The sequence below is a fragment of the Geotrypetes seraphini genome, chromosome 1 (assembly GCF_902459505.1).
Source record: "Geotrypetes seraphini chromosome 1, aGeoSer1.1, whole genome shotgun sequence".
Lineage (NCBI taxonomy): Eukaryota > Metazoa > Chordata > Amphibia > Gymnophiona > Dermophiidae > Geotrypetes > Geotrypetes seraphini.
Window position 1 is genome coordinate 194,138,661 of NC_047084.1, and position 14,274 is coordinate 194,152,934.

Genomic DNA, 14,274 nt, shown 5'->3' on the forward strand with positions numbered 1-14,274 from the left:
GACCGCTCGCACCATCCCCCCCGACGTCCGATTCACCCCCCCTCCCGCAGGACCGATCGCTCCCCCACCCCGAAGGACCGTTCGCACCCCCACAGCCTCCCCCCCCATCATGGAGAAGCTCCTACCGTTCTCCTGCTGCTTCCTCTGCTGGCAGTCCCGGCCCTTCTGTGAGCCCTGCTTTGAAATGCTTCCTCTTCCGGCGGTCCCGGCCCTTCTGTGAGCCCTGCGTCTGCGCTGCTTCCTCTTCCGGCGGTCCCGCCCTTTCTCTGACATTAGAGAAAGGGCGGGACCGCCGGAAGAGGAAGCAGCGCAGACGCAGGGCTCACAGAAGGGCCGGGACCACCAGCAGAGGAAGCAGCAGGAGAATGGTAGGAGCTTCTCCATGATGGGGGTGGGGTGGGGAGGCTGTGGGGGTGCGAGCGGTCCTTCGGGGTGGGGGTGCGATCGGTCCTGCGGGGGGGGGGGGTGAATCGGACGTCGGGGGGGGATGGTGCGAGCGGTCCTGCGGGGTGAATCGGACGTCGGGGGGGGGCATCAGGCTTTCAGGGGGAGAGGAGAGTCGGGGCGGGCGAAAGGAGAGTCGGGCGGCGACGTGAGAGTCGGGGCGGCATGCGCAGTATACGGGTGTGTGCGGTATATAAAAATTTATTTACATAAATTACAGTTTCCCGCGCGCTATACCCGTGTGCGCGTTTTACACGGGTGCACGTTATCTACGTGAAAATATGGTAATTGAAATTTATTAAATTTGAGATAAAAAAGGTTACATTTACCTGACCTGTGATAGAAATCACTGAGTCCCTATTACAAAACCAAAGTACTGAGTACCAGTGTAGCAAATGTGACAAAGACCATAGAAATTGAATGGGCTTCATTGCATTTGCCACGCGGGAATCACTACCGCATCTTCGTAAAAGGAACTGTAAGAGACCCATTGTGTTTCTTTGAAGAGAAAGGAAGTGAGATTTTGTATACTTACTTAAATTAGTGCTTCTTAGCAATTAAATAATACATTTTGTTTAAAAAAAAAACCTATGAAGTGTGGTAAATGGGTTGATAGAAGCCTATTGAAACTGTTGGTGAATATTTAAAACAAGTGACCCAGCTAACAGCTGTCTATTTGTACTGATATATTTTGAAGTTCTGAGAGACTGAAAAAAATATTTGGCAGATAAGTTACCAGCTATTATTGAGTATAAAACTAGAATAGATAAACGCAGGCTTTTGTAACTTGTGCCTAAAGTTTTGTTAGAATTCTGAGATTCCTACAACCTTTGTACTGAAATTATGATTTAAAGCTTGTTTGCATTTCTGAACTATTTGAATTTGATTAGTTTTGCCTGTATATGTTGATTGGGTTTGTCATCTACCATGGAATGGATCTTTGAACGAATGCTTTTTTGCTTCCTTAATTGTTTAAATCTGATTTGACTTGGTATATTGATATTTTATATGGGGGGATGTTGATGGTGTTGTCTAGTTATGTCTATATTATATGTGGAAATCGCAGGGAACATAAGATATTATGTATGTGATATATAAAATTTTTAAATAAATAAAAAAGGAAGAAAAGTGAATGAGAAGCAACTAAAAGCCCACATAATAAAACTACTTGAAGGTGGAATTAGACAGGGAAGAAGTGTTATCTTTTATTTACAAGTGGATAATTAATGACAAATAGCTGCGTGAAGAAAAAGGTCATACAAACAGGTTTTATTTGCTTATTTGAGGTAGTGTAGTAGATAATAAAGAGAGAAGTTTCAAAAGACATGATACTTTCTGAAGGGAGCATGGATCATGCCTGGATCATGCCATGCAAAAGAAAACAACTCGGACAATACTGCTCCAAAACAAAATATCTTTATTTAAAATAATCTCCCGATGTGGTCCACATTTCAACCACTGATGGGCTGCTTCAGGGGTACAATATCAGAAGTGGGAAGGCCAAAGAATTTGAAATCCTAATTAAAAAAATGCCAAAATGTTTAGCAACAAAATACTCAACTAAAGCATGGACACACTTTTCTCGATGCCTTGTACCCCTTATATTGTGATAGAGACAAAAACACATTGTAAAACCTTTTTTAGATATGTTAAAAGCACAAAGCACGAAACCAGTAAAAGAATCAGTTGAACAACTAGATGACTGAGGGATAAAAGGCACACTCGGGGAACACATAGCAGAGAGATTAAATTAATTCTTTGCTTCTTTCTTTACTGAGGAAGATGTGGGGTGATACCAGTGCCAATAATGGTATTTAATGCTGATGTCAGAGAAACTGAAATAAATATTTGTAAACTTGGAAGATGTAATGGGACAATTTTGACAAATTGAAGAGTAGCAAATCGCCTGGATCAGATGGTTTACATTCCAGAGTACTGAAAGAATTGCAAAATGAACTTGCAGAGCTATTGTTAGTAATTTATCTTTAAAATCCAGAATGGCACAAGAAGATTGGAGGGTGTTCAATGTAACACCAATTTTTAAAAAGGGTTCCAGCGATGATCTGAGAAATTATAGACTGGTGAGCCTGATGTTGGTGCCAGATAAAATGGTAAAGACTTATAAAGAACAAAATTACAAATCATATATATACAGTTTAAGCATGAATTTGAGACAAAGCCAACATGGATTTACTCAAGGGAAATCTTGCCTCACCAATCTGTTTCTTTGAAGGAGTGAATAAATGTGGATTAAGGTGAGCCGGTCGATATTGTGTGTCTGGATTTTCAAACTGGAAGTATAGTCTTTTGCCAATTTGAGTTTGGTTTGGATTTTCAAACGGCATTTGACAAAGTACCTCGTGAACGATTTTCGAGGAAATGAGAAAGTTTTGGGATGGGAGATAATGACTATTGTAAGAACTGGTTAAAAGATAGTAAACAGAGAGTAGGGCTAAATGGTCAATGGTGGTAGATAGTGGTATTCTAAGTAAAAAATATGCAGAGAACAAATCTATATAACAAAAATAAATCTCTCAAAGTATGTTATCATGTCTTTGTAATTATCTTACCCATGCCAAAAAGGGGACAACTCTGTTTAGGCACATTTAAAGAAGGAAAATGTCTGAGATGCATGTATGCCACCAGAGCTTATCTTGTAGGCACAACTGGAAAGGGAAACTGTAAGGTTTGTTATTGGCCCCAACAATGTATGGTTGGTGGGGTCACTTGAGAGGCGCCCTTACAAACGCCAGGTCCCAGGTTCAGTTCCCTCACTGTAGGTTCACCAGGAAGTAGAATCAAAAAGGCACAGCCAGAGGTGATTGCATAAAGAATATATTATAGAAATAGGCTTACAGAAAAGCAATATTTATAAGCATTATAATTAAGTAGAGAGCAACGCAGTTTCCCTACCTTACAGAGTTCAGAGGAAAAGAGAGACATAGAAGCCTGAAGTTCCAGGGAAAGGCAGAGAGAGAGAAAAGGGGGATAGGGTGATGGTCCAAGCTTCGTGTTCCACAGATAAAGAGAAGGATAGACAGAGAAAGAGAGAGCTCAAGAGAAACAAGAGAGGACCAGAGTGCCAAGAGCCAAGAGAGGGGGGGTGATGCTGCGAGGGGGCTTTTATAGCTTGGAATCTTATTCTGAATATAGAAACTATTGAGCTTCAATAGAAGTTAAATCTCCCCCTCCTTAGTAAACAGGAGAAAAATAGGCTGTAGTCATATATGTATTTCCAGTCTGTCTCTGACAATAGTTTCTGATTAACTTTAGTTATCTGTGCACCTGGACCCATTGTCCTAAGCACCCTCTTAATCAGACATTAACACATTAACACCTTTTAGCTAATCATGATTCAATCAGGGCTACTTAAAACAGTCTCCCTGCCCTCAGGGTCTATCTGCAATCACATGCCAGAGTCAGATTGATATAATTTCCCATAGGCCTTCGCTGACATTAGTAATGCCAACTGAAAATGCTGAATGCTAGCTATGCTGAAAGAAACCACCTCATCGGCTAAAAAATCTCTTTATATCAGTGTTCTCCGTGCATACTCATAAATTCACATATTCACAGTCACTGTTATAATAATTCCTTCATAAATGTAACACTTGTAACAGTTTAAACTACACATGCCAGGGAACAAGCATCACTTATCTTTCAACTGTTCATATGTTTCTTGAATGCTGTTTTTTTGCTCAGTCTTTGCCAAATCAATGGTCCACCGCCGACGAAGGCAAGCTAGCGTTTCGCTCTGTGCTGCATTAGGGCCAGGGACCCAGAATGTCGGCACCCAAACTTCATACTCTTTGCTGCTAGAGTGAGCATGAAGTTTGGGTGCTGATTTTCTGGGTCCCTTGCCCTGATGCAGTACAGAGCGAAACACTAGCTTGCCTTCGTCGGCGGTGGACCATTGAGCAAAAAATACAGCATTCAAGAAACATGTGAACAGTTGAAAGATAAGTGATGCTTGTATAATATGCAAGGTGATCATGTATTGTACTTTCATCTATAAATATAGAAACATAGAAGATGACGGCAGAAAAGGGCTACAGCCCATCAAGTCTGCCCACTCTGCTTACTCAACTCCTGTCTATGCCCTAATGACCCAATTTCCTTATCTTGACCCTCGTAGGGATCCCACATGGGTATCCCATTTATTCTTAAAGTCTGGCACGCTGTCTGCCTCGATCACCTGCACTGGAAGCTTGAATTTGAATGTGCTCAAGCATAAACATGTATCTGTTTTATCCCATTAAAAACATAAGTCTTAATTTCTTATTTGAATTATTTTGCTTTTACAGGCAGAGCTTGCAGGGGAGAAACACAAAAGTTGCAGTGGTTTTAATTCAGAAGAAAACACCCTTGCCTCCAGGTATTACATTTTCCTTGGATTTTTACGATCAAACAATTTTTTTTTCCTAGGATCTGTTCCATTATTATGACTTGTTTAAAATAGAAACAGAGAGCAGGACTGCAGAAAAACTCATGTTGCTTATCTGTAATAGAGGTTCTCTCTAGAAGTCATGCTGTCTTTGATTGCTCTCCCATAGTTTATGAAAGCTTTCAGCAGGCTTCTTGAGTATGCCTGGAGATTCATGCACCATGATGCTCCTGACTGTTTTCTTAGACCTTACTTTAGTTTTCAGCTTCATAATAGAAGGAAAGGAGGGCTAAATGTTTCACTGTGTTCCCCTGCTGTCTGTGGAAGACCACGTAACAAGTAAGCAACTCTGCTTTCCATATCATAAAAGCAGGAGAGATTCATTCACTCTATAGTATATGGGGAATAACAAGCTGAGGGAAACACTTAGATTGTTCGTGTTGGGTGACCGAAGTACAGTATATCGGAGTGGGAGGTGGATTTGAGGCTGAATAGTTTATGGATAGTCTCTTCTTTTTAACTTACTTTCCTAGATAGCCTAGCCCAGTGGTCTCAAACTCGTGGCCCGGGAGCCACATGCGGTCCGCCAGGTACTATATTGAGGCCCTCGGTATGTTTATGATAATCATAAAAGTAAGATAGGAGTAGAGGTAGGTAATAGGGATAGAATTAGAGGATTAGAGGCAGTTACAAAATTAGTCATGGACACTGTTCAGGCAATTAGGCCTGATGGGCCGCCGCGGGAGCGGCCGCTGGGCAGCATGGACCTCTGGTCTGACTCAGCGGAGGCAACTTCTTATGTTCTTAAAATAAAACAGTTTCTTGATCACATGTCTCTTTAGCTATAAATTACAATATTATTATTACGACTTAGCCAAAAGGAAAGATTTATAAACTATAAAAAGTTTTACCTCATGCAAAATTGTCATTTCTTTAATAAGACATTAACTATTTTTTCTGCGGCCCTCCAAATACCTAGAAATCAAAAAAGTGGCCCTGCAAAGGGTTTGAGTTTGAGACCACTGACCTAGCCAAAAGGAAAATAAATAAATAAATGCTTAGCAAAATGTATAACAAAGACCAGACAGGACTCTACCATCCACTTTTTTTACAGAGATATATTTCCTTAGATCAGCTTTTGTCTTTGACCCTTTGTTTCAAAAGAAAGTAATCTTTAAAAGCAATCTATCACATATGCAGTTGTACTTTGCATATTACTCCTGGCGGTATTCTACACAACTGCGCAGTGCAGAATTTGTGCAGTTCTGCACATGCTGTACAGAGTTCCCCTGTCCCCATCCCCTCCTTCAACCCTGTGCGGGTCTGACCTCTTACCCTCCTTCTTACCAACCCCCCCCCCTCCCATGAGATCAGACATACCTACAGGCCTCCTAAGGAAGCAGCAGTGGCGGCATAGGCAGCGCTGAGAATGGGCTATTTGTGGCTGGCCCTGCCAGGGCTTTCCCTCTTCCACATCACTTCCTGTAGATAGATGACACAGCAGAGGGAAGACCCTGGCAGGGCTTTCCACAAACAGCCTGTTCACTGTGCTGCCTCTGCCAGCTTCCACCGCTGCTGTTGCTCTGGGAGGTATGTCTGATCTCATGGGGGAGAATCAGTCAATTGGAGAGAGGTCATACCTGTGCAGAGGAAGGGTAGGGGATGGGAACATGGATGCTTGACCACAATTTTGTGGGGGAAGGAAGAAACATGGGTGCTAGGCCTGTGATGGGGAGGGAAAGAGGAGAGAGCATGGATCTTGGACTGCAAGTAGATGGGAAGAGAAGAGGGAACATGGATTTTGGACTACAAGTATAGGGGGGGAGAGAAGGGGACATGGATCTTGGACTTCAAGTATAGGGGGGGAGAGAAGGGGACATGTCTCTTGGACTGCAAGTATAGGGGGGAGAGGTGGGGGCATGGATCTTGGACTGCAAGAATGAGGGGAGAGGAGGGGACATGGATCCTGAACTGCAAGTATGGGGGGGAGAGGGGACATAGATGCTAGACCCATAAATAGAGGGGAAATGGGTGTGAAAGAAACCCAGGCCAGAAAGGGGGGGAGGAGACGGAAGAGATGCTTGACGGGAAAGAGAGATGTCAGACCATTTGGAGTAGGGAAGAGATTCAGGGTGTAAGCAAGAGATGTGTTAGGGGGAGGGGGAATTCAGGGTGTAAACAAGAGATTGGGGGGGGTAGAGAGATGAAGAGAGAGTGTCCAAGACTAGAAAGGGGGTGGAAAGGGAGGAAGAGATCCTTAGCCAGGGGAGAGAGGGAAAGAGATATGCCAGATTATGGGGACCAAGGAGGGGATTCAGAGTGCAAGTGAGAGATGGATGGAATTAGAGGGAGACAGAACTGCAGTTAGAGTGAGGGAGGGAATTGAGGCTGGAATCTGAGAAAGGAGAAGGAAGGAAGGTATTTCAGGCCTCAGGAAAGGAGAATTCTATGCAAAATGCAACAAATAACTTTGCAGAATTTTGAAATATTGTGCGCAGAATTTTCAGAAATTTTGCACAGAATTCCACCAGGAGTAGGATATGTATTGTAAAACCAGTGGTGTACCAGGGGCAGGGGGGGGGTCCGCCCTGGGTGCATGCCCTAAGGGGGTGTACAGCCAGTACACTGGGTACAGAACTTCCCGCCCTGCTCTGCTTTAGGACCTTCCTGTGGCTGCCGATCCACCGCCTCCGACGTCACTTACTTATTCCGGAGCAGAGTCGGCAGCTGTGGAGAGGTGCAGCAAGGTCCCTTCTCTCTCCCTCCACTCCCGTTCCATACAAGTATGCTCCTTTCTCTCTCCCTCCATCCCAATACCATGCAGCAATGTATTGATGTTCTACTGCTCACGTCAGTATGTAAGATGATGCCTTTTCCTAGGTACACTCTAGTAGTCATAGATTGTTACTAAAAATCATGTTTTTCATACAGATGGGAGGGGGGATCAAAAAATGATGGGCCCTGGGGTCACATATGCTCGGTTCACCACTGTGTAAAACACTTTGATATCTGTGGAGGAAAGGCGGTATATCAAATAAAAATAACCATAACCATGAAATTACAGCAAAGGTTGATAAAGATGGCTGCCTTTGCTCGAAGATTAGGAATGCAGCTCATTAGGAGGTAAACTGGCTGTTTGGTAATAACAGATGGAGACCTAGTTGGAGAGGCTCTCTTTGATTACTCATGAACCTGGGATTGTTCAATTTAAAGAAATAGCCAAGAATATTTTTAGATGTCCTTTATACCATGCAGGTAGTATAATAACAATATAACATCTGCTATCTAGTATGTACAGTATCTCTTCTTTAGAATGTTTTCTTTTGTCTTCACTTAACTCACATGCCAGGGTCTCCTGACCATTTGACGTTTCTTCTTTCTCCATGCTCACCATCCATCGTCTATCTGTGTGTATATTGTTCTCCACGTTCAGCATCTCCTATACGTCCCTTTCTAGTACTTCCCCTGTGCCCATCTCCATGCCTTCGTCATCTCACCATTCTATGATCCCCTCCCCCTGGGTTCAATATCACTCCTCTATATCTATGCGCCCCTCCTATGTCCAGCATCTTCGCTCTGGCATCCTTCCTCCCCTCTTTCCACTATCCTGGCTCTCAAGTACTCACTCCACCAGATCCACTCAGAAATTCAAACTATCCTTCCTATCTCTAAATGGCATTTCCCATACAGGAAAACTTGGATCATCCCTCCTCTTCAGGATCACCGAGCTGTGGAACAGCTTTACTGCCCATCTTCAGAGCTCGACCTCCCTCCAACACTTCAAAAAACATCTGAAAACCTGGCTTTTCTCCAAAATGTAACCCCCCCCTCTCCATTATTCTAAGCCCCCCTCTTTCCTTCCCTAAGTCCCCTTCTTCCTTCCATTGGAGTTCCTTTCTTTGTTTTTAATTCCTGTAAAGCGTGTCGAGCTCCACTTCCGTGGAGATGACGCGGTATATAAACTTAAGGTTTAGTTTAGTGTGTTTTTATTCTCCCCCATGTCTAGCTATCTTCTCTCTGTGTCCATATACCCTCCAATGTCTGGCATTACCCCTCTGTGCCCATAAACCACCCCCATGCAGCATTTCCCTTTTTGTCTGTTTCTATGCTCCCATCTATGCCCTCCACCTCCCTTCTTTTTGTATATCTCCCTGTGTACAGCTTCTCCCCTCTTACTCCCTTACACCAATGTGTCTCTCACCCTCTCACTTTCCTCCCTTCCTCCATTATGTTCAATATTTCACTCACTCTTCCTTCATCCCCTTGGTTCAGCTTCTCTCTTTCTCTTCCTTTCTTACTCCTCCTCCCTGCAGGTCTTGCTCCTCTCTCCCTTCCCTCTAGCCCCCTTCCCATGGGTCCAACACCTCCATCCCCTCCCTTCAGCCCCCAGGTGTGGATCTGGCACCTCGCCCTTCCCTCCAGCTCCAGTTCCCCTACCACATGGGTCTAGCACCTCTTTCCCTTCCCCCCCCCCCCCAATTCATAGTCCAGATCCAGCACCCTTCAATTCCAGCTCTGGAGCCAGTCAGTCAGCACCTCCCATTTTTCCCCGTTCCTGCGGTTTTGCTGCGGGAAACGGTCACCATTTCATTCTCTAATACAAGTCCCAATGAACCAATAAGACACATAAATGCAGGATTATTCTCATGTGCACACATATATGATCACGTACATAAATGAGCAGTTCTGACTATGCAGTATTCTGTAAGTATGTGCCCTAGATGCAATGATGTATGTGGGGCTGGAGTTTGGACAGAGCTTAGGCAGTACTTAACTACGTACTAAAGTCTTATCTATGCATGGTCTGCAATTTACACCCTCGGCTGAAAGAAATTATCTCACAGCTTTGCTAACCTTCATTCAGGTAACTTTCAGACTTAATGTTCACTGGTCCTCAGCGGGCCACCACACCCTCGAAAGCTCTCACTGTGTATGGCTTTACGCTCCCACTCGTCATAGGAACCAGCTCGGCTTTCAATTTGCATTCAAATATATAAGTAATTAAATGTGAATACTAAAAGTACTTAGCTTCTAGTAAGATGCTGTGTAGGGAGGATTTATTCTGAACACCAACATGTTTCGCCCGTTTGAATCGATGGGCTTTATCAAGGATTCCCACTCCCTTTTAGTAACTTTCAACCACCATTGCATGAATGCAAATTGAAAGCCGAGCTGGTTCCTATGACGAGTGGGAGCGTAAAGCCATACACAGTGAGAGCTTTCGAGGGTGTGGTGGCCCGCTGAGGACCAGTAAACATTAAGTCTGAAATTTACCTGAATGAAGGTTAGCAAAGCTGTAAGATAATTTCTTTCAGCCGAGGGTGTTATTTGATGGTATCTTCATTCCTATATAAGTTTTATTAATTTAGTGCTGGAGCTTACATTTCATGGTCTGCAATTTAGGCACAAGCATCTGCATCATTTTTGTGGCTAGTGTAAGTGTTTACACCTTAGATATAACTGTGTTGTCAATCACTTATGCTGCTAGAGAACGTTTCAAATAGTTGTTTCCATAGTGCCTAACCTAGATGCCACCCTGTAAAATTATCCTCCTCTCGTAATAAATGAAGCCAAATTCTTTCTTTTTGTTTTAGCCATTTTGGAACTTGCCTCATGACCTGTTCTTGCCCCAACCCCACTAGACCCTAGGGAATTTACCTGGTAGGCAGGTTATACATTCAAGAAGGCGAGGTGGGAAGGGTGTTGTGGCTGAGGAGGAGTGGAGGGGTCATCGGGGATAAGGAGGGGAAACTCATGCAAGGCCGCTTTTTAAGAAATGACTCACGAGCATTGGTCTGTAGCTTAGTAGCCCAGTGCTCCTGGCCAAGAAAACTAACGCTAGCTTTTAGATGCCATTCTTTTTTCCCGGAATAATGCAGCTTGTGGTGCTCACCATATACTCAGTTTACATAATCATGATGTGTTTTGTATGTTTTGCCTCTCAATACTGTTCCTCATGTAGTAACTTAAATTAGCATGTTATGGTAATATACGGTAATTCACCTTTAAATAAACTAGGCATTCTTAGGAACAATTATAAATCCTGTGTTTATCACGGAGGACATAACCATTCATGCCCCTTCTAAAATGAGGAATTTGTTTATGCTGTATATTTTAGCCCTGCCCAGACTGTGCTCCCTTGCCACAGGTATGTATTTACAATGTAGACATTTATATCTGTGCTTTCTAAAATTGGTGATTTTGATATCTGTGCAATATACAGTTCTCTAAATGCTGGCTTATACATGTCCAAATCAGAAATGGTGCTTATAAGATGGCCATATACATACACACATGTAACTTACTGATTCCCTCTGAGAGCTGTAAACACTGTATGTACAGAATCTCTGGCCAGATCAGAGAATGGAAGACCCAACTCAGGGATGATAAAAACCAAGAGCCTTCTATCTTCCACCAGAGGGCACCACAAGCTAATGTCTCAATATAAACATGTAATACATCTTAAATAGCCTGTTTCATAGTCAGTTTTGATACAGTTCAACTAATGCTCTTTCCCCGTTTCTCCCTTTTGTCCATCCTCTTTGTGTTACCAGGGGAAGATGTGATCGCTTCAGAAAGAGCAGCAGCCTTGTGTAATTCCTGTGACCTCTCAGGGAAATCCTTGTTTGTCCTGCCACACACAGACCATCTTGTTGGTTATATTATTAGGTATGTCCACAGAGATTCTGGAAGCATTGCTGATATATATGAAATATAGCAAAGTTTGTTAGAGTACAGTCCTAACATTTTTCTGTCAGAAAGTGAGAGAGCACAGCTCAATTCATCAGTTCTTGGTTAGGTTGATAGATGATTGGATTTTTCCCTTCACAAATTATTTGGCGGGCTGTTGAAAACTAAACAGTTATTGACTTCTCCATGATAACTGTCTTTTTTTTCTCATGTTGTCATTCCCTTCAATAGACTCTTATCACACAATTTATAGCCTATGCTGCTTTAAAACCTGTTTTGTATTTATTTCCTTTTTACTCAAGCTTCACAGTGATTCTTTTGTATTTTAAAAATGTACAAATAGATCCTTTATGTGCCCAGTTTATGGAACACGCTTCCAAATGGTTATGGTTACTTTATTTATATCCCGCCTTTCTCCAAGGTAGATTACAACCTTTACACATTAAAATTCACAAACAAAGCACAAAACGTAATCAGATAAGATTACGAGTATATAAGCTATCCCAGGACAAGCAAGCAGCATATTCTCACAAGTGGAGATGTCATCCATGGTGCCCGGTACGGACAGTGCAAAAGTGTACTGTCACTAATTTTTGAGAAGCCATGAGACACCCATACTGTGCATGCGTGAATGTATTCCTGCCTATCGTCGGCTTGCAAAACCATCAGTTCTTAGTTTTCCGTGAAGCTAAGAAGACGTGTTGGTTTTTTTTAATTTCTAATTTTCCTTCTTCCAGGACAAGGCCCCTGTGTCCCCTCTCAAGCTATGGTTCCTGCGGAGTGCCTCGTTGTTTTCTTGGAAACCTAGTACTGGTTTCTTTATCAGAGCACAGAACAGTCAAACTGTAAACATAACTTTTTCAATCTCAGGGACAATCAGAGCTATAAGAATAACATTCCCAAGATTACACAGTGTATGCAAAACTCTGCTATTCCAAATTTTCATATACCGTATTTTTTGCTCTATGAGACGCACCAGACCATAAGACGCACCCACCTGTAGAGGAGGAAAACCCAGAAAAAAAAATTCCCACCGCCCTGCCCTGTATCCCCTCCGCTGGTCTAGTGGTAGGCTGGGACAGGGTTTTATAGAGCGAAAAATCCGTAGGCAGTATAGGTACCCCTCCTTGGAAACCACAGGCACCCCCCGTAGACAGCAGATACATCCCCCCCTGTAGGCAGCAGAGGCACCCCCCCGTAGGCAGCCCAGGCACAACATCCCCACCTCCCAGTATCTTTTTTTAAAGTCCCCTTTCCGCGCTCCTGCCTGTCTCCCTCGCCGGACGTCTTTTCTTCAGTTCGGGGCTGGACAGAGCGATGCAGAAGGCAGGCGCATGCTGTTTGCATTCCTACCTGATTCGGCGCCACTCCTCAATTGGCTGCAGTCAGGTCTCGCGAGTAGAAAAAGTGTGTTTTATGGAGCGAAAAATACAGTATATATATATTTTCTGTGATGGGGATCCCTCTCCTGTACTTAGTCTCTACTGGGCCCATCAATAGGATGTAGTATTCTGCACTAAAGGGTGTAAAAAAACTGTCCACATATATAGATATGACTTCCAAAAGGGAGCCTTTACTGGACATGAGGGTGAAGGTAAAGACTTGTGCACTTTAGGTAGAGTGTAAAACACAGGTAATTGCGTCTCGTCAAAAAACTCATAGCCAAGGCTTGTTTTGTCAAATCTTGCACTAATTTTTTTAGTTCTTGAGTCAGATCCTCTTCTAGAACTGTATAGTCCTCCGATTTAGAAAGCTGATAGACAATTTTGACCTCATAGGTATCTTGGTCCTGTAGAATAATCGTGTGATATCTGTACTCTAGCTCAGAAGAATTTGGGGATGGTAATGGTTTTTGTCGTCTTTGTTTAGCTATCCAACAAATAAAACCAAAGTAGCCAATGATAAATTTTCATCAAAATAAATCACAAAATGCTGTTGCATATTGACCATGTAAAGATTTAAATCAGTTTTCCCAAACCATGGTTCAGGAACTCAAATGGCGGGTCAAAATCTGCATTTGAAGTTGCAACCTAGGTGGCTTTTCATAGGTGCATCATTACTCTGCACCTCCGAAGGATCACACAGTTTCATTTGGGTGTGATCGTAGGATCATAAAGCATTGGTTTAAATTGATCTTTTTATTCACGTTTCTCATGAATGTATATAAAGAGGTTCTTTAAATCCAACCTTTGTTGGGCAGACTGGATGGATTTTCCATGTCTATATCTGCTTTCTTCTACTGTTACAATGTTCCTTTACAGATTGGAAAATGCCTTCTATGAGCATGCTCAGACCTACTACTATACAGAAATCCGAAGAGTGAAATCGCACAAAGAATTTCTGAACAAAACAACACACCAAGTAAGAATATGAGACTTGTATTTTTAATGGAATATGGGCAGGACTGTATCAGTTTGTTCCCAGTGCATCTTGCCCATGGTACTCCAGGCTCTGCCTGCTTTATCACTGCCAATGAGAGGAGATAGTGGGCTGGGAGAAGTTTTTGCACACTTCCATATCTGCACCCTGTGAGCCACACTGCCTGTACAGCCCTAAATGTGGGTAGATTGTGTTCTCATCATTTCCCCCAAGTAACTGCTGTTGTCATACGTAGCTTGAGAATCTGTTAACAGATACAACTTTTAGTGTTAGGTGTTCTTTCTTTAATGGGAAAATATAGGTACAAGATCCGTCATCCAAAATCCTTGGGACAAGGCATATTTCAGTTTTTGGAATTTTTGGGGTTTTGGAATGGT

At 42.9% G+C, this 14,274-nt stretch overlaps 1 protein-coding gene across 1 annotated transcript in view; it reads left to right on the top strand.

The window, feature by feature from the left end:
- The window catches only part of TRAPPC11 (trafficking protein particle complex 11), a 148,870-nt gene that overhangs the window by 17,873 nt on the left and 116,723 nt on the right, over positions 1-14,274 (top strand). The window contains exons 4-6 of the mRNA XM_033943164.1: positions 4,749-4,819; positions 11,383-11,497; positions 13,780-13,879. Of these exons, the coding sequence (XP_033799055.1) occupies positions 4,749-4,819; positions 11,383-11,497; positions 13,780-13,879 (286 nt within the window). The remainder of the gene's footprint in view (positions 1-4,748; positions 4,820-11,382; positions 11,498-13,779; positions 13,880-14,274) is intronic.